Source organism: Rattus rattus, chromosome 8 (assembly GCF_011064425.1).
Source record: "Rattus rattus isolate New Zealand chromosome 8, Rrattus_CSIRO_v1, whole genome shotgun sequence".
Taxonomy (NCBI): domain Eukaryota; kingdom Metazoa; phylum Chordata; class Mammalia; order Rodentia; family Muridae; genus Rattus; species Rattus rattus.
The window spans coordinates 77,078,331-77,100,122 of record NC_046161.1 but is presented as its reverse complement, the minus strand read 5'-3'; the positions used below and the strand labels follow the sequence as shown (position 1 = coordinate 77,100,122).

General features: G+C 34.3%; 1 protein-coding gene across 1 annotated transcript in view; it reads left to right on the top strand.

The window, feature by feature from the left end:
- Phip (pleckstrin homology domain interacting protein) overlaps positions 1–21,792 on the top strand; it is a 117,057-nt gene that overhangs the window by 54,621 nt on the left and 40,644 nt on the right. The window contains 6 exon segments of the mRNA XM_032909356.1: positions 6,801–6,929; positions 8,220–8,445; positions 12,211–12,348; positions 13,026–13,209; positions 15,884–16,001; positions 18,900–19,040. Of these exon segments, the coding sequence (XP_032765247.1) occupies positions 6,801–6,929; positions 8,220–8,445; positions 12,211–12,348; positions 13,026–13,209; positions 15,884–16,001; positions 18,900–19,040 (936 nt within the window).

Below are 21,792 nucleotides of genomic sequence, written 5' to 3'. Positions count from 1 at the left end.
AGAAAAAAATAAAGGAGGTTTGAAGCTCTCTAAAAGTTTAAATGTTCCTTTAAATGTTGGGTACCACCCCCCCCATTAAATTGCTATAGAGTATAACTAGAATTAACAAATTTATAACTTGATTTTAATTTTAAAGATTAAAATTTTTCCATTTCCATATTTCTTCATACTTAGTATTAAAAATACAGGCTCTATAAGTAGTGCTTATAGTAAGTGCTAACCTGACAGTGTTTTAGTGGTGCCTGCAGGCCCCGTGACAGATTTCTTGTATTTCTGTACTGCTTTTGCTTTATCTCAGTTGCTATTCATGCCTTTGTAGTCCTCACTGTTTTTTACTTCGTATTTTTCTATTTTTGTTAGGATATTCAAAGCCGTTGCTTCTTACCTGGGTTTGCTTTTAAATGGAAAGAAATATGTCTCATTAGTAAATGTTTTTCGTTTTTTTACTGAGTTTGATAATCTGCTTTGCTTTTGTTGTTTCATGGGTAAATTCCAAATAATAGTTTTTATTTAATGAAGTTTTCTTTATTTTTATAATTGTTCTCTTAACTTTTCTTTACTTAAGAGGTTTTTAAAAATGTTCCAGTGTCCACTAATCCAGACCAATGTATTTCTCCTTGCAACATTTCAAAGGAGTAGAGGCTGCCAATAAACCACTCAGAATTTTTGCCAATGCATACTTCTGACATTAGCATGTTCTCAGTGTGCTCAGTGTGACCTTGATTTAGGTAATTGTAGTTGTATGTATTTAGGAAAGAGCAAGACTGAAAATAGCACATGGGAATTGGGAATTCAGATTTGCTCACCACGTCTTTCATTCTCTTATTTCTTCTTACCGTTTAGTAAGATGGAGTCACAAATCTACAGACTCTGTTCAAAATATCCTGAGTGCTTATAGTCTTTGTTTCATTGTCTCTGAGTAAATAGTCACCTTCACTTTTCTTAGTAAATATAACTATTATTATTTTCGAGTTTCACAAGTTTTATAGATTCTCTTTCTTTGTCTTTGTATAAAAATTGAGTCTTTTTGTTGGCATAAATAATAGTTACTGTTGAGCAACTTACATAGTATTTTTTTGGCAATCAGCTAACCATTATGTCAAGGCATTTGAAATTTGATAATTTATAGGGAAAAGTATGTATAATATATGTATAGGATATAACAACGAAATTGAAGGCATTGTGATTACCCAATATTTGATTGTGTATTTTGTGTTTATAAAACAGTATCCAAAAATGAGGATGACATGGCTGTCTTTAGCAACAAAAGAGTTAACGTGAAGAACTAAAACATGCTTGAAATGACAAATATTGATGTCAAATAGAAACATGACAAATTAGAACAGTTGCTATATCTTAAGACACAGTTGTCAGTTCAGGCTGCATGGTCCAAATTTTTTTTTAAAGAAATTGAATTGAAATTCTATGTGAAAAGTTAAATGGAGTCAGTCAGAAAGAATCATATTAAGAGGAACAGTGTAAATATAATAAGTGTTGATAAAATGTAGGAAGTTTTTAATAGACTGTAATATATAGTGAGGTAAAAACACAAACAGAAGGAGAGTCACAGTAGTCTTATGTGATCTTCTGAATGGAAATAGTGAAATATTGTCATGGTTTTCTTAACTCCAGCCTAAAAGCAAGACTATAATAGTTTTATTGGTTAGAGGTTTTATTTCAAGTATAAAATTAAGTAGATTTAAGAGGGACTACTTTAGTTATTTAAAGATGGAAATTGTATGGGTAGGTAGTAAGAAATGTATAAATGAAAAAATGTATATGTAACACTTGTTTTCTGTCTAATGAAGGGCTGTGGAATGATAGGGAGTAGTGATTCATTACACGTATTCAGAGGGCAGAGCCTGAGTTACTCTGACAATAATGGCATTAGTAATTGAAGTTCAAGAGGGTTAAAGAGAATGGATTTTTTAAAAAGTTTGTGTTTATTTTTTGTGGTGGTCTACCTGCTATGGAAATGGCCAGCTAGCATTTGGAGATACTAACTAGAGGCTCTAGGAGTTCTAGAGTTGTGCCCATCTAGAATTGTTTCTTCATCAAGGTAGAGGATAGTATAGAGAGAGTTTAGAAGGAAACTTTCAGAAGCTGTTTGGCAGAGTGCAAAAGAAAAGAAAGAAAAATCCCTGTTGTGTTTTTGACAGCTAGTATTTCATTTTCAGAGAGTTGGAAGAATAAGTTCCCTTAGAATTCCATTACATTTGGAGCTGACTTAATTTACTTTTATAATATTTATATGTTGAGAAAAATCTAAAGCTGATTCTTTAAAATCATTCCTATATAATTTCTATTTTATGTAGTAGTTTGACTTACTAGTTTATCCCACAGCAGGTATTGCAGTTTTGTCTTAGGTAATGATTTATCTTTTGAAATAGCTATCTTTTGTTCATGCATAGTGATCTTATCATAAATTAAGGACATTTCAATATTAAAAATCAGTGACAACCTTTCAACGTGCTTTGAAGGTTACTAGATGACTAGAATATGGAGAATGTTAACAGATTATCTTTGTTTAAGCTATGGGGATGATTGGAAGGTTTGTTTGTTCAGTATATTGGATAATTTTTTATTGTGAAGAGTATGTGGTGGGGGGGATAGAATAGGTGTGTATGTGTAGCTTTGTGGGATTGAACTCTGGTCATCAGGCTTGGCATCAAGCCTCTTTTCCCATTAATCCATCTCACTGACCCAGATACTATATGCATTCTGGAGCTTTATACACAAAGGAGGTTTTTCTAAGTATAAATACTCTCTGCTCTTTGATTCTTAGGATATATGTCTGTCTTAAGTAGTCATTGGAATGTTTTCTAACTCTGTGCTTCCTTCCAACTTAGTGTGATATTTAAAGAATTTAAAAAAAAATTAAAGATGGGAATAACAAAAGTGGCCTTGGATATAGAATTGACATACTTCTTTAACACAGTGATTTTGCATAATCTACTTCCCATCCTTCATCTTTGTGTTTCTTTTGAGGTCTTCTAGACCTATTTTTTTCCAGTCAGTATAGCCAGTTGATGTAGTTACAATTTTAGGCTCTAATTTAGTCCTTTTGCTATAAATCAAATTCACATTTACCTGGGCCTTTGAATAATTCTTCAGGAACATTATGAATTTAGAACTGTGTAGGATTCTAACTGGCTATTTACTGCTCTTCATTCTTACACGGCCAGGAGATGTTTATTTGCTTTTATTACCAGACTTCTTGGTCTTTACCTCTCCTAACAAAGAGTGTAACACTCATTTCCTAAAGATACTTCCAGGACTCAGTCACGTAGGATTTTCTAAGAGATACTGTTATAATATCTTCATCTTCTATTTTTAAAAGCAGAATATAGTAATTGCTGAATATTACTTTTTTTACTTCCTTTTGAAATTTTTGCAGTTTTTGGCTAATACTATTTCATGAATTATCTTAGCTATTTTTTTGCTGTTTAGTGTGGATGAGTTTTGTTATATGGTCTTTATATATTTCCCAAAAGTGTATAATAAACAGATTAGAGGAATAGTTCATCTAGAAGAATTCTTACTTTAAAAATTTTGTCATTATTCCTTTGTTTTGTGTGACTATTATAACATGAAGTAAATAAATCATGCATTATTATATTTTATGTTGATTTATTTTTTAAGGTAGAACATAGAGCTTATACATTCTTTATCCATATATTTCTTTATGCAAATATAAGTGTTTTGTTTTGTTTTTCTTAAGTAAGATTCATTGCTTCCTAATTACACTTAATTATATTTAAAGTCTTATAAATCCCTTGACTGGTTTAAAAGACGAAATTCTTTTCAGAGAAAAGTACTTTTTTCTGGTTGACTTTGTCAGTTATCATACACATTATGTCAGTTATCATACACATTATGAAAATGAAGCAAGTAGGGCAGTCAGTCTCTTCGTTACTTTCTTTTGCTGTGACTAAAGAGCATGACGTAGGCAACTTACAGAAGAAAGTGCTTAATGGCTCAAGGGCTGAGTTAATAACCATCATGGCAGGAGCTTGGCAGCAGGTAGGAATGATGCAGGAACAGACGGTAAAAGCTTACATCTGATTCACATACACAAGGTAGAGAGGGAGACACACTATCCGGGAGTAGCATTGACTTTTGAAACCTCAAGCCAACCCCTCCAACACACCTCTAACAAGGCCAACATCCCAATCATTCTCAAACAGAACTGCCCATCTGGGTACCACATATTCAAACATGTGAGCCTGTGTAAATCATTCTGAATCAGATTACCACATTCCATTTTCTGTCCACTATAGACTCGTTTCCACATCATAAGACAAAATATATTTAGTCCAACTTGTGAACCCCAGTGGCTTTCAGTTTCAAGGCTCTTTAAAAGTCCATAGTCATGTGAGACTCAAGGTACACTGTAAAATAAAAAAGCAAATTGTATATTTCCAACATAAAATGGCACAAAATATACATTACCATTCCAAAAAGAAAAAGGACTCAGGGCATAGTGAGGAAATACTGGACCAAAGTAAGATCTCAACCAAGTAGGGCAAACTCCAAGTTTTATAGCTCCATGTCTCTCATGTCGAAGGGCTTAGATGGTGCTGTTCTTTCAGCTTTGCTGACTGCAATACCTTCTCCCTTTTGGGTTACATCAAAGTCCCTGTTTGTAGCTCCCCTTGGCAGATGACACTGCTCTGTCATCTCTGACATCTGTGGGTGTCTAGCCCAGTCCATATTACAGCTTCTCTCTCACATAAGGCTGTACAGGCCTCTGTGCGGTAACTGCTTCGCCAAGTGTCTGGCCTCAATGGCTCTTCTGATTCTATGTTATGTAGGATGCAGAGAGAATGTATGATTGTTCTAGAGGTTTATACGTTCCATTTCAACAGAAACATTTCTTTTGGAAATCTCCTGTCTTTATGAACACACTGATAGATAGCATCCATGAAAACTTGAGTAACCCCACTCCACTCCTGTTATCAAATTATATGTAGTGCAAAATTTCTAAGACAGACAGGATCCCATGCTCATAAGCTCTGTCAGGTTTTCTTGGTCATTGCTGAGTATAACTACTTTACCCCTCTTCCTCAATATTATTACAGCTTAAAGCTATAAATGTGGACTTAGAGAAAAGTATAGTTCTATAAGCATTTATAAAGTCTTTTTTTTTTCCCCCATGGAAATTGAATGAATTGAGGACTAAAACATTTAACACCTGGCCAAGACACTTTCCTAAAGTTTTGATGTAAAATTCTTTTAGAGATAATTTTTTTGTTCACATGGTTAGGTACTTGTAAGTTTATGTAGCAATTATTTGCTTATAAAAGTACTGAACATTTAAAATGTGAATCCTGACCTTTGTACTTACAATCTTTTAGTTCTGGCATATGCTATTTGGCTAATGTCCCAAACTACTATAGAGAACATAGTTCTGTCCTTTGATTTTGAGCTGTTTTAAAGTGGTCCCTTTCTCTGCTATCTTACTTTAAAGTTTCTTTATACTCAAGAACTATCCTAGCTCATTAGTGACTCATTTCTTTTACCTGGTAAGTTCTTTATATATTAGTATTAGAAAACCTTCCTTGTTTTCTTTAATAATTTTGAGGAGAACTGTTTTCTTCTCTATTAAATCAGCATCTGGGATATCATTAATAAATATTATATGTATTTTTTTTTAAACTTAAGTGATACAAAGGCAAGGTTAGTTGTCTTTTTGAGGTCATCCTATCCACTGAATTATAGAGTGGTGTTTCTCTTTATACTGAGATACTTATTTTTCTTGAGATATCAGTGGTTCTTCTGCATTTTAATTCCTGTGTTTCATGAACATCTGCCCTTCGGCCAAATTTTTAATATTCAAAAGTTACCACTTCTTTCTTTTCAAACATTTCCTAGGATATAACCAATTACGTTCACCGTGTTCTAGATCAGTGGATACCGGAACAGAAAGGAGGTATTTCTTACCTGATAATGTGTGTGTTCCGATTCTGCTAATCCAGAAATCCAATCACAGTTGTTGGAAATCATCCTTAGTTATTATTTGTTTGGGAGTCAACTCCCTATTTTAGATGTTTCTGAAATTCAGTCCCTAGATGTGCTTTAGATAGGGTAGAATTTTTACCTCTTTCAGAACACTGCTAAAGAAGTTTTCAACTGGAACATAGTCTGAAGAAGCACTGAGAGCAAAAAAATCAGAGTGGTGATTGGCCACCTCTGTTTGATTGACAGGTTGCAGGGAGAAACCCATTCGTTCTGGATTAATGGAACTGGAAAACAGAAAACAATTATCAGGTAAAAAAACCCTTTTCTTTAACCTTTAAAATTCACCATTAAAAGATGATTCAGACCAACAGGGAATTTTGTTTTAAACCAAAATGAATAAAAATTAGTGTCTTGTAAGGAGTGATCCCTTGCTACAACTTCTGAGTGTTACCAGAAAAAGAAAAACTGCTGCTACCTTTGCTCCATGTTCTTAGCCTTTACAGAGAGGAGGGCAGGAATTGCTGGAAATAGATGGAATGTATGGTTCAGTTATCTTTTAATCTGGGTAGATTCTCTGGGAGGGAGGAGAAATCGGTGTATTTTTATTTTCTGAATTGTGTCTGTTCTGTGACTGGGTCGTTGGTTTTTTAACGTTGTTAATTTGGCATTTTTCATGAATTTTCACAGATTATATTGTACTCTGCTTATTATACTTATCTTCCCTTTATCAGGATGTTTGTATACTTTTAAATCTTTCCATTATAAAATCCTAGTAACAGTAGTTACAGTTGTTTATATTTTAGTTGTGGTGTTCTGATTTCTGGTTAAATGTGTTTCAGATTGAAGGCCAAGGACACGGCGCAGTGTTTGACTGCAAGTGCTCCCCCGACGGCCAGCACTTCGCATGCACAGACTCTCACGGACATCTCGTGATATTTGGTTTTGGGTCCAGTAGCAAGTATGACAAGGTAGTGTGTGGTAAATGTACATTGTTTCCCTGTTTCTTAAATACATTTGTGTCTGGGGTTTTATGTTTTTCCTGAGGAGTGAGTGAGTATTCATAATGTTAAAAGTAGAAGGCTTGAGGCTGGAGAGAGAGATGCTCCATGGTTAAGAGTACTTGCTGCTCTTTGATCAGAGTTTGGTTCCCAGCACCCATGGTAGGGGAGTCAAAACTGTAATTCCTGCTCCAGGGGATTTGATGCCTCTCGCTTCTGTGAACACGTGCACTCTCACATACATGTTCTTATGCAGATGCGTACACACACATACATGCAATTTTTAAAATCAGCTCAAGAAATCCTATCTTAAACATTCTGGAGACTTGTTTTTAGAAAGCAGTATTAGAAAAACATGTATAAAGTCTTATCTATAATTAAATTGTAATTAGTTCAGAAGGAGTAAGTTTTTACAAATCTTGTTAGAACAATCTAGATTTGAGTTTGTAACTTGAGATAAATTAACGTTAAATAGAAGTTTCAAATTATGTGAAATATTGTATTTACACAGGTAATATACATTTATGTAGGGTAAAATGCCTTTGCTTTTATGTGATTCTTGAAATGTGTGACCTGCTGTTTTGTTAGTAAAGATTCTTTAGGACTAGTATTTAAAATAAGTAAATGTTTTTTATTTATAGTAGAATGAATGAATAACTCCTAATTTAACATATTGAAATTTAACTAATGAAACTTTGAAGTTGTAGTTCTATTAGGGCTCAATTTGTAACAATTTTACATTATCATAAATACTCTAAAGATCTTTTTTTTGTCACTTTAATGTTTTGTTGTTATATTTCATAAATCTTGAGGCATGGAGTACAGCTCTCCATGTTTGGTATGTTTGGAATTCTGTGTTCAATTTCTCTCAAATACAACACCCTAATCATTTAAACGGAGTGTGCTTTCAGAAAGGAAAAGTACCTATGATGTCTTATGCCTAGATGTCATTTACTTATCATTTACATTGAAACTTTTTTACAGAGAAAACTTAAAAGCAGCAAGTTTTCATATGATAGGCAATGAAGAAAAATAGAGTGATATGCTTAAAATTAATTGAGTAGAAGATTCTTTGGTTCCTTGAGTCCTTTTAATTCTGGATATTAAACACATAATGGATGTTAAAACTAAATCCTAGTCTCATACAGTTCTTTAAGTAAATGTACCATCATTTGTGGCACAGCGTTTGTCTTTTGTTCAAAATTTAATTTCTTCATGATAAATTTTATTTTTCCTGTATTTTATGGACGTTTTTTACAGATAGCAGATCAGATGTTTTTTCACAGTGATTATCGGCCCCTTATCCGTGATGCCAATAACTTTGTGTTAGATGAGCAGACTCAGCAGGCGCCTCACCTCATGCCTCCCCCTTTCCTGGTTGATGTTGATGGAAATCCTCACCCGTCCAGGTACCAGCGGTTAGTCCCTGGTCGTGAGAACTGCAGGGAGGAGCAGCTCATCCCTCAAATGGGAGTAACTTCTTCAGGTAGGCCTCTCGTTTCCTAGAAGTCAAATTTATCACAGATTCTAAAACTTGTTTACAAATTTGATTTGAGCAAATGGAAAGTTCCTCTAATAAATATATATATGCATTGCAAGATAATTAAAAATTGGGAAATTCAAGTCAATAATTTTGGTACATACCAATGTTTAACCTCAAACGATTAATAAGATTACTTTGTACTTCATTTATTCATTTAGCAACATTTATTAAAAACCTTCTTTCCTGATCTATTAAGCCTTGAACATTCAGTAGGAAATTTGGTATGTTTTCTAAAAAAGTTAGTTACAATGTTAATTAACAGTTATAAACAAATTCATAGTTGTGATTGATGTTAGTAAAGTTAATAATGGTGAAAACCTAAGCTAGATTGACTTTATGTCAGAATGTATTTTTTTAAATTTGAAACAGGATCTTACTATTTAGAGCCACCTGGCCTAGAACTCAATATGATAGTTCAAACTACTCTCGAATTCACAGAGTTCTATCTGCTTCTGTCTCCTGAATGCTAAGATTAAAAGCATCTATTAGAACACCTGGCTAGAAGCAATCAACTTTTAGAAATTTTTTGAGAAGATAGGGCTGAAAAAATATAGTGAGGTGTTCCTGTGAAGTCATGGAATACTGATGTCAAATAAGTTGAATTATATGTTAAAATGTGGTCAGAGTGGGTTGGTAGACTCTTCTTCCCAAATTCAAAAAGTAGAATGCTGACCGACTTACCAAGTGGAGAGGATAGAGAACCTGTAACGATTGATCCAGTTTTGTTGTTAGGTGTGCTATTTTAGAGTAAAAAATACTTCTGAAGATACTACAGACAAGTTTTACACGCTACTGTGATAGACTTCTCAGTAGATTGTGTGCTGAGTGAACAATGAGTTCAAGGTCCTATAAACAGAAGACTCAAATGTGGTAATGTAGCATGCTATACAATTGGGTGTAAAATTAGAATAAAGGTGGACATTGGGAAAAACGTGCTGGTCCTTATATTAGACATGACCTGCATGCATGGGTGGTAAGGAGGATGTTTCTACTGCCACTTACATCGTTAGTATAATCCAGTATATGTAAAGCTAGTATTTCTTAGCATACTCACAGGGGTTAAGAATACTTACTAGTTGGCAAGTAGTCTTATATTCAGATTCTAGACATTTCACTTCCAGAGAAGTACCATTCATAGGATTAAAATTTAAGATGTATGAGTTCTCTTGGAGTTTAACTGGCAAGATCAGATTTTTTTCCCAGCTCTCAAAATAGTTTCCTTACCGGGGTTTTAAGCACAGAATATTAAAGAAAAGTGTTACTGTAGTTGTTACTTTTCTCCACATTACAGCTTATCTAAAGCTTTCACAGATATTCAATCATTGCATCCTAAACAGTTAGGAAACATAAATTTTACAGTTGTGTCATATAATTAGAGATACTTACTATATGCCTGACTCTGTTCTTGGTTTTAGAATTAGTGCTAGATACCTTTATCTTCCCCCAAAAATACCCAGCAGCAGCAACTTAAACAGAACATAGTTACCTGGAGGCTTCTAATTTTGGAGGGTCACATCCATGATAGATAGCGTCGTGAGTAAAGGGAGCAGCGTCATGTGGGTGCACGTGCTCCTGTGGCTCAGAGAGAAGCAAACATAGCTTGGCTGTACTCAAAGGTGGCCATTACCTTTAGCCACTGCTACTCGTCTCCTTCCTCCAGGAGTTTCCAAAAAATTCAAGAGTGCCACAAATTCAGACTGAGCATTCAGAGCATGAAACGGAGCTAGGTAACAGTTATTAACTTGGTTCATAAGCGGACCTCAGCAGTAATTCCACATTCTTACGACTAGTTCTTAAAAGTGTCGTTATTTTAGATTTCTGCTACCAAACAGAACAAAACCTAAAAGAAAAACATTGGTGTCATTGCAAACTGTACTTATTTGTAAATTTAGAGTTATGAAAACGTATTTGCTCAATATAGCAAAGCTAAGGTAAAACTAAATGTAGCTATTGTAATATAAATAGATTTAATTGGAGTTTTGTTACATTGATTACCTACATGGACTTTTTTTCATAAACTTAAGCTATAACAAGTTATTAGTAATCAAATATGATCTAGCATTGATTAGGAAATTCATTGTAGAATTTGACTTTTGCTTTGTCTTACTCTACTTTTTAGCTTTAACTTATTCACGTTATTTACCTTTTTAATTACAGTTTTATGTCAATATAACTGGTATAATACACAGTATTTTCTTTTTAACCTCTTTTGTGGGGGAAGGCGAGGTTTGAGACAGGGTTTTTTGTGTAGTCCTAGACATCTCTGGACCAAACTGGTCTTGAGCCCGCAGAGATCCATCCACCTTCCTCTGCCTTCTGAGTGCTGGGACTGAAGGTGTGCGTCCCCACAGCCTGACTTCTTCTTTATTACTACTTCATTTCCGAATATTGTTTGAGTATTCTCTTTATAATTCATGTCTACCCTAAAATTCTGACCTGATCAGACTTTTACATACATACATACATACATATATATATATATATAATATTAATTATTCCACTTGTTATTTTCATGGAAATAGTTTCATAAATCTTGTTAAATGTTCTATTTCTATTTTTTTATTCTATGTTCAAGATTGAACTTTTAAACAAAAAGGTTGATTTTACTTTTAGTTATCTTTATGTAGGAGAATGGACTGGTGTGTGTGATTGCCTGTGTCCAATCCCCAAGGATCTGGAAATAACAAATACAGTTGTGAGTTACCTAATATGGATGCTAGCATTTGAACTGGAATCCTCTGCCAAATCAGCACAAGCCCTTCACCACTGTGCTCTCTCCAGCCCCAAGATTGAACATTATCTGCTTGTATTTATGCTAGTGTTAGAAGATAAAACAGAAAAATACACCGGAGAAATAACTTTTATAGTACATATTTGCTTGAGTACTAAGATAGAAAACTGATAAGGACCTGAAAGAGGGGACATGCTGTTCTTCTCGAGGGCATTTTGGGAAATGTTCACAGTATCATTTTAGTTGATAGTTAAAGAATGAGTTAGAATTTTATCATGTATATCCTTATGATGAAATTTCAAGACATAAATTTATTTGTATGACTGGCATGAGTAGTTTGTGTTAAAATACACCAAGTGCTTCCATGTCTGAACACTAATCTGATGTGTTCTTCACATAGTTCTTAAACCTGAGTCTCCTCTGACTTCTGCCTTACCATGGGAGTCTATTTTTTAGTTCCATTTTCTTAGCACTTTTAGATCTTTCACAATCTGCATTTATCTGCAGGTTTATTGTTTAATTGCCCCAATCAGGATAGGTAGTTTGATATAGGAGAAAGACCTCGATGTTTCCAATTTGTTACTGGGCCTCTAATACTAGGCGTAGTCTCAACACATAGTAGACAACCATGAGCTTGTTGAATGTGTGACAGTTTTCATAAATTAAGGTAGAAGTAGGGAGCTCTCCTTTGGCCATTTCCTGGACGTATAACTTTGAGTGTAATTTTTTTTTTTTAAATTTTATACTGGTGCTCATAGTTTGTTTACCATAAGGTTTGTGAATGTTTGAGTCATGATAAGCACAAAATAGGTACTCCTCATCATTGCTTCTGTAAATTAAAAGTAGTTCATGGAGGTTATTGTTTCCATGTTTGCTATAACTTATAGGTGATCATTTCCAGTCTTTACTAAGGGAAAATTCATGCTTGATTATGGACTTCGGTGAGACTGACTAGTGTTTTCTGTAATTTTACATAGGCCTGAACCAGGTTTTGAGCCAGCAAGCAAACCAGGATATCAGTCCATTGGACAGCATGATTCAGAGACTGCAGCAGGAGCAGGACCTGAGGCGCTCTGGGGAGGCAGGTGTCAGTAACGCCAGCCGCTTGAACAGAGGTGAGCTGAGCTCGTGCTTTAAAAACGGACATCATCTTACTCACCAGCAGTAGAGGAGTGACTAAACAATTATGGTATATCCATAAAAAGAAACAGGCTACCAAACATGATTATGTTTTTGAATAATAAATACAGAGTTTTATATTACTGATGAATTGTGTATACTTCAACATTTCCTTAAGTAAATATTAGAAGTAAGATTCCTTGATTTCCTCGGTGTTGGGGATGGAAGCCACTTCTTATTCATACAGGAAAAGTGATCTTATAGTAATTCTGAAAAACAGGAAAAATCAGCTTAATAGATCATTTTCAAATTATAAAGTCAATGTTTTAGTTAGTACATCACCCTTACTTGTCATATATTTAGTGTTTAAGTTAAATCTGTGAGCCATAAATGTCCTTATATTTGTTTTTCTTACTCTTGAAAACTTGGCAAGTTTTTCAGTAATGATTTCATATTGCAGAGCATGAACTTAATACTCCAAAATTATGATTGATTACTTTATCCAATCAGTAGAATAACAACCACATTTTTGTTTTCATTAAACTTTTGCCTGTGGTTTTCTTGCTGAAAATGTGTGGGTTTTTGGTTTTGGTTTTTTTTCTTTTTTGGTTTTGAGCTAAGTGAGACAAGTGTCTAGGTAGAACTTAACTACCCTGATTTTCCCCCCATTTAGGCTCTGTAAGTTCTACCTCTGAAGTTCATTCACCACCAAATGTAGGATTAAGGCGCAGTGGGCAAATCGAAGGTGTGCGGCAGATGCACAGTAATGCTCCACGGAGCGAGATAGCCACGGAGCGAGATCTTGTTGCTTGGAGTCGAAGGGTAGTCGTGCCTGAGCTCTCGGCTGGTGTAGCTAGGTAAGGAGAATTCGCAGTTGCTTTCATTTTGACTGATATCTTTGAAAATACCTTTTTGGCCTTGCGATTTCTTTTTAGTTAGTGTTTTTAGCTAATCAACACTGCCAAAAATGAATTTTTAAATATTTTTCTATAATGATCTGTGTAAATGGTATGAGATGGGGATGTGGTGTTAATATATGAAAAAAAATCACCAGTTAGGCTCACTAAATATCTAATTGAGGACCAATTCAAATTTTACATGGTATCTTTTATTAGAATATGCAGGCATATGCTTATGTGTGCATGTGTGGAGCTCGTGGTTGATATCAGGTATCTTTCTCTGTCATTTTTCGCTTTAATTTTAGCACAGGGTCACTGACTGAACTTGGGACTCATTGATATTGATTGACCAGGCTACCTGGGCAGTGAGTTCTAGGGACTTGTAGTGTGGTGTGTGCTCCCATGTAAGTCCCAGCACTGGGCATAAGGATGCACTCAAGCTGTAGCATCTGGTCGTTAGGCATGTGCTGAAGATCCAAGTCCAGGCTCTCATGTTGATCCTATGTACTTCCTCTGACTAGGTGCCACAGTGGAGCACTACTATGTATGTACCTGTCATATCTTCTCAAGTAATAACCAATAGCACAAATGCTGGGTATCTGTAGAGAAAGCTACAAATCGTGTTTTTTTTGTTCTGTTTTGTTTTTTTTTTTTTTTTTTTTTTTTTTTGACAATATAGCATGACACAGACACTCTGGAATACTGTTTTATATTTTATTAGGCAGCTGTCATATACAACTTCAATAATGATATGTTGGAAATTATTTTTATTAGTGAATAAAAATCGTAAATAGTAATGGCTCATTATGCCTTTTCCATATGTATGTGATTGTCTTGATTGTTTTCACCCCACCCCACTTTGTCCTCTCATGCCTCCCTCTGGTTTTCCTTTATTTGCCCAACTCTTCCCTTATACTTTTGGTATTTGTTTGTTTTGATGATCCAGTAAGTTTAATTACAGTTGCTTAAGTGAGTATAGGTGAGATGTAACTTAGAGGAATCCCGGCAGCTTACTAGTGGCTAGACCACTGAAGAAAGTGTCTTCTTCTCACCAACCGTTACTACCAATAGCTTTTCAGGGAGGGGTGAGAACTTGGGCCCCTACCCTAAAACCTTACCATTAATTACCTATAAGTGTTCATAGAGGTTTGTAACCTTGTGGACCACCCTTCATCCATCACAGAATTGATGAAGTCTTGAGAAGGTAGTCACAGTTGCTGAAAACTAGGCGAACAAATACAAATTACATTTCCTTCTACTTGGCAGAGCGAACGGTGCCATATTCTACTTTATAGAGGAACAACGTATTGATAACCTAGATAAATCTGTTTTATTAAAATGATTTTGAAGTTGCATAATGTTTGATTCCGTTTATGAACATTATTGAAATATAAATGTTGGATTGGAGAGCAACTTAATGGCCACTAAGAATTGGTAGGAGGGAGATTTAAGGTGGAAGAAAGTGTTGGTATTCTAACAAAAGAGCAACACAAAACATCTTTTTATTGGTGGAATGCTCTGTATAGATTGGCATGGTAAATGTACAAGACTACACATAATATATTTGCAGAGAACTAAAATGCCTAAATGAGTAGCAGTAGACCCGGAGAACCCTGAAGTTGATTACGGTTTTCATCAATGTTAGCTCCTTAGTGTTGACACTGTGCTATACTTTTGTAAGATTTACTGTTGAAGAAAACTGAATAAAGAATCCCAACTCTTTTTCACATATATATGTGAATTTAAGATTATTTCATTATAAAAGTCTAAAAAGCTCAAAAACTTAAAATTTGAGATTGATCTTTTTCTGAAGATTTAAATTTCACTATCACCTTACAGAATACGTTGGGAAAAATGAAGCTTTAAGTTTCAGTTTTCTTACAGGTCAACAAAACTTCCAAGTTAAAGTAAAAATAAAACTTTGTAGTTTTAATGAGTTGAATTTAATGAAATTAAAATTCAGAGTTAATATTCTTTAATTTTTTATGTTTATTTAGTTTCAGCTTTCTCCTTTTTTTTTTTTTTTTTTTTAAGATTTATTCATTTAATGTATATGAGTACACTGTCACTGTCTTCAGACACACCAGAAGAGAGGGCATTGGATCCCATTACAGATGGTTGTGAGCCACCATGTGGTTGCTGGGAATTGAACTCAGGACCTCTGGAAGAGCAGTCAGTGCTCTTAACCTCTGAGCCATCTCTCCAGCCCTTAGTTTCAGCTTAATGTCTGGAATAGAACATGGTCTTGCTTTTGGAATAGTAGGGTCTGATCTCTGTCACTGGAAACGTTGTGTGCTTTAGTAATTGGAAGTTCAGCTTGAAGGCTCTGCTGTTGAATAGGTTGCATGTTTGACATGTCAGTGCGTGAGCACAGGTGTCTTGCTGTAACTTTGCAAAATTCAAAACTTGATTTGATTTATAATTACCACAGCAGAAACCATTTAAAATGAGGGGAAGAGCAAAACAAGTCTCTTCTTAGTATTTTAGTTATATTCTGAGCCACATGTTCCATCTGGAAAGAAAATACCAGAACGAACTTCACATTGTTAATGTAAGAGTTATCATTTATTTTAAAGGAATCATTAATAAAAGTGTAGATTAATGCTTATGGTTTTTAATATTCTCTTTTTAGTAGACAAGAAGAATGGAGAACTGCAAAGGGAGAAGAGGAAATAAAGAGTTATAGATCAGAAGAGAAAAGGAAACACTTAACTGTTGTGAAAGAAAATAAAATACTTACTGTCTCAAAGGTAAATATTAATTTGATGCTTAATAGTATGGCTGTAACTATAATGATCTTTTAAAAGATTCCTCTTAAAAATATAAGCATTAACATTTTACCAAAGTAACATTAATGAAAAAATTATATGGTTAATTTCTGGTTGTTTATAATATAAAATTACACTTTTATGTGTATTTTATATTAAATAAATTATAATCAGCGTAAGGAAAAGTATTTTTCAGTTCTTTTACTAGTTACATATTCTAAAACTTTCCTCTATTTTTTTGCTCTTTTATCCTTATTTATTAATTGGATCAGCTGATGTATCCTTAAAAAACAAAAGCCATTTTTCTCTTAAGGTGGGTAGGTTGATAGCTGAAGTGATCTCTTGGTGGTTATGAGCACTTGCTGCTTTTCCTAAGGACCTAGGTTTAGTCACTCACAGTTGTCCTCAGTGTCAGGGGAATTGAGCAGCCTCTTCTGGCCTCTACCGGCACCAGGAATGTATGTGACATGGTGTACATATAGGCACACTGGCAGAATAAAATACACCCTCAAAAAGTAAAGAGTTGTAGAATATTCCTAGTATTTTATATTGGCATGTCTCCGAGATTTGTGTTTCCCCTTCTCTACTTTAGCTTAAAAATTTCAGAGCTCGTAGTTATGAGCTTTAGGAAGACTATATGAAATAGCTTCTCAAGCAAGCCTTCACGATCATTGAGCAGTGATCTAAATGAATGAAAATTTACTGGTTTCTGACTAGCTTATAGTGCCTTAACCAAGTTGAAATATATTTTTCATGTAAAAATCTTCATGACTTGGTTGTTAAAGGCTGGGGTTGCAACCAAAAATATAAAAATCCTTGGTAGAGTTGGCATGATTGGCTCAACTGGTTAGACATTTGCTAACAGGGCTGCGAAGCTAGGTTGGGTTCCAGAACCAGCATGGCAGGAGAGAACTGACTGCACAGTTTAGCCCCGACCTCTGTGTGTGTCACAACAAACATACAAATATGTAAAGGTTATCTAAATTTTAAAATAAAAAATTAAAAATCCTTTGTAATCCAGGGTTAATTAGTGAGGGCTGAAGAATTTTTCATTTTCTTACTCATCTAGAATTTAACCTGAAGCTAGTCTGACTTCTCACTTAAGGTTGTAGGATTAAGGGTCAGTCAAGAGAAAGATACAAAGAGCATATGTGCTTGTTCTGTAGAAGGCTCTTTTGATACTGCTTTTTAATAACATTATGCCAGATTTATCATTGGCCCAAGCATGATACTCTAATAGAATAGATTTTATTTTTTGTTGAATAGGGAGAAAACAAGTGTTAGTTAACAAACAGCCTGCTTTCTTGTTCACTGTATTGTTCGTTCATCAAGGCATTTAAAATGGCCAGGTGTGATGGGTAACTTCTCTAATCCTAGCATGGGGGAAGCTGATGTAGGAAAACCAAAACAATTACATTTAAAATGCTTTATATTTTACCAGAATTACAAAATTGCACATGAGGCTTTCAACAGTAATTTTAATGACATGATTTTGAGTAGTTAGAAATTTTTATGCCAAGTGAAAGGAAAGATATATTAAATTTTTAATAGTGGATTAATCAGTGTTTGACAAGGTAGGATATTACTTCCTTATTTTGCTTTTACATACTTTGTAAGATTTCTATAAAATTTAGAACAGATACATTCGGAGTGAGTTTGTGTATGAACATTTCATTTTCATTAGTAAGAATATAATTTTAGGTTCAAAGTTCCTTTGTGTCCAATTTTTCTACTCTCCTTAGTGTCAGGTTCATTTTTTTAAAAAAACGATTTGTTTCATGAACGCTGCCTACTTGTATTTATGTGTACTCTGTTCAGTCAATGCCAGTGGAATCCAGAAGTACTCCAAAGAACCCCAGAAGTATGCACGGATTGGTATAAGCCATTGTGGCTATGTGGGTACTGGATCTGAACATAGCTCCTGTACAGACCACCACTGTTCTCAGCTGACCATCTCTAGTTTCCCAGTTCAGTGATAGTCAGGGTACTCCTTAGTACTTAGTTTTTCCTTTTGTATTCTCAGGCTTGACTGATATGTCTACTGTAAGAATTCTTCATTTTTTCAACTCAAGTTCTGAAACTTTAAAACATCGTTTGTGGTGGTGTTTTCTTTCATTGTTGAATCAAGGTTTCAGCTCTGGATCCTCATGTTTCGAGGATTGGGTTGTACAAGCATTTGCATCACCCAGATTTGTTTTTATTTGAAGCTTTGAGTAGTATATTAGCCTGTTTCATATTCTCACTCACATTTCAGTCTGTGGTTAGCCTGCTGCCTTTCCCCATTGCTAATTGAATAATTAGTTTTTTATTTTAAGGACTTTTAGTTGGTTCTTTTTACTTATGGATATGATTTTTTTCACTCTTGAAGTTGCTTTAACATTTTTAGGAGCATGTTGTGCTTGAATATCTCTGTTTGACTCTCTTTCTTTTTTTTCTCGGAGCTGGGGACCGAACCCAGGGCCTTGCGGTTGCTAGGCAAGCGCTCTACCGCTGAGCCAAATCCCCAACCCCGACTCTCTTTCTTAAATATTGCATTTGCTATCTATAATTTTTTTTTTTTAATCTCAGGGTTGAGATAGGGTATTTATATAGCTCCGGCTGCCCTCCACCTCTTTTATGTACGCAAGACTGGCCTTGAACTCAGAAATATACTTGCCTCTGCCTCTTGAATTCTGGGATTAAAGGAGTGAGCCACTATGTCCAGTTTGCAAAAGACTTTTTGAGTTTTATTTCAGAAAGAATTTCATTTGGCAACCTTAGTCCATTTCATTCCATTCACATATATTAAATATGTGAATTTTCCATAATAATAACTTTTAAATGAGCAAGGCCCATTTCTTAAAGCCTATCATGAATAAATTTTACCTTTATTTATTATAGAATCATGCTCATGAGCATTTCCTGGATCTTGGGGATTCCAAAAAGCAACAAGCAAATCAACACAATTACCGTACAAGATCTGCACTGGAAGAAACACCCAGGCCCTTGGAGGAGATAGAAAATGGGACTAGTTCTTCAGATGTAAGATCTTAACATATTCACAAATCTCTGTCTCCTGCACTTACTTTTAAATATGACTTTCACTGCATTTACTGTAAATACAATTTTGATGCGGCATTTTATGTTTTATTCTAGCCCTGTCTTTTTTTTTTTTTAAAAAGACTTACTTCTACAGATGTCATGTATTCGATTTCAAATTTATCAAAAAATAATATGGGTTCATTATTCTGAGTTCTCTTTGATAGAATTTTAAAATAATACCTTATGAATAGAGTATGTTAAGTACAAAGTTCTAGTTAATGAAAATTCTGTGAGAGTTCAGAGGTTCAAAGATGTTCAGAGTTTATATCTGTATAACTTTTAAATACTGACTAATTATTAAATGCAGGTTCCTTTTATATTAAAGCTGAGCTACTAAATTGTTCCCATGATGGTCTGGGTTAGTGTCACTCTCACAGTAATTAGAAGCAGTTTGACTGTCTTGGTTATTTTTTATCCTCATTAACAAATTTCAAACTTCTTGTTCTAGCTTTTTACTTTTACTTATGTACAGATTTCTCTATAAATGGTTTTACTAATTTGTACATTTTTAATGCAAAGAAAATGAGCAATCAACCACAATCTTATTTAGGACTTTAGCCTAAATCAGTTCTCTCTCTTTCATAGTTCTTAGTGTTTTAATTTTGAGAGATGGATTTACCTTAAATAGTGATAGTTAATCTGTTTTGAAACCATGTTGTATTTTGTGTTAAGCATATCAGAATCTTACTGAGTAACTTGGATGACCCTATCCACAGTGTAAGTTAGTCTCCAAAGCTCAGGTCTGGGAAATAATATTTCTGTAGCCTAGCACTTAGGACACTGATGTAGAACTCATTTGAATCTAGAAATTTGAGACTTGTTTTGTCAATAATACTTAGACCTTGTCTCAAAAACGGTATTTTAAATTAAAATTTAGAGAAAAATTTAGTTTTCTTATTGTATGACTCTTTTCCAACAGGATTTATTAGCTTTTGAGTTTTCTTGCAAAATAGGTTGTCTGACTAGTAAAGAAGATCCTTGAGAGACAGTCAAGAGCTGCTTTCTCATATAACCAGAACAAACCAGCCGTTGCAGGAGTCTCGTCTGCTTCAGTCACTTTTGTTTGCAAACAAAATTTTCTCCTTCATAGGCAAGAAGTCTGGTGGTATTCCAGAGTTTACTTTCCTAGCTTCCTCTAGTCCATGTGATTTGTTTTTAGTCAGTCTTCACTGCCTCCCACAGGTCTGCTTCTGTGCTTCCTTTAGAAAAAGAATTGCTTCTTTATAAATCTAGATGTTATTCCTGGAGGAGCCAGTGACCTTACAGTTCCTGATACAATGCTAGAATTACTTTAAAAAAATGGTTCAGAGCTGCAGTGGCTTTAAGTCCTGCTATATCCAAGATAGAATAATGTAGTTATTCTAGCAAAAAAACAGAACTACAAAATAATTAACCTGATAGGAGAGATGGGGGGCATTATTTAATTCAGACAGTGTACAACTCAAACTTAAGCGAAAGTAGTATCCTGCCTCAGCCTCCTGAATAGGTTTTTGCAACCTTGACCATCTGTTGATCATTTGGAAGACCAAAGAATATAAAGTACACATGGGCAAAATCATTTGCTTTATAAAATCTTTATTTTTGAGGTATTTATAATTCTCTTTTAAATACAAAATTTTATAAAGTATTATAGTTCATTGCTTTAGGAACTTGGGTATTTTGACAATTAGAACAGTGGCATGAAAGTTTCAGTCCAGTTTAGCATCCTTTTAAAGTAGGTAAGTAATTGTTTTAGAGAAACTGGAATATGATAAAATAATTATTGACAGAAAGAAGCATGGATATTTTGGTTAAAATAGTTTGTCTTTTTATGTTTTGAATTTAGAAGGTAAAGGTTAATTCTGTTTCTTTTCATTTCCTTTTAGGAAAAATTGAAATATAAAAATAACTATCATTTATTGATTTCACTTAGTTCATTGTACAAACACTTGGAATAGGAATACTGTTTCCCTAAAAAAAAAAAATACACACAAGCAGCACTAAATAGACTCAGCAGATTGCATTTGTATGTTTATTTGCAATAAATATATAGAAAAAGAAAAAGTGGCCAGTGTGAGGGTTCTGGGGTTTGAGGACTGAGGGGTGGGATAATATAATCATATTTAATTTAAAATGTAGATTATTTTGTTGCTGGGAAGATGACTCAGCAATTAGAAACACTTGTTCTTCTAAAGGACTTGGGTTTGGGTCCCAGAATCCACTAGAAGGCTCACAACCAGCTGTAACTTCAGTTAGTTCCATGATTCTGGCCTCCAGGTAGCAGACATAACATGTGTTACACATGCAAACATGAGAGAAGGCTTAAACACAAACTATTTTTTAAAAAGAAATTATTTTTTTAAGTTGTAAAGAGTACTATTTCTTCAAATGGTTTTAGTGTGCCTAAAAAGTGGTAAAACTGAATCATAGATACTGGAATTTGCCTAGGCTTTGGACTGCAATGATTTAGGTTCAAATTAAGCCTTTTTTTTCTTAGTAGTTACACTGCTTCAAACAAGTTTCTACAAGTTTTTATACTTGTACTTCTTATATTAAGGTCAATAATACATGGCAAACACAAAGAAAACTTAAAACAATTCAGTAACAGTGGGGACTGTTACTGTTGAAGCATGATGTTTATATAAAGATATATAAGAACTGTATCAAAGATTGTAGCCTCTTGAAAAAAAAAAAAACTTCACACAAACATTCT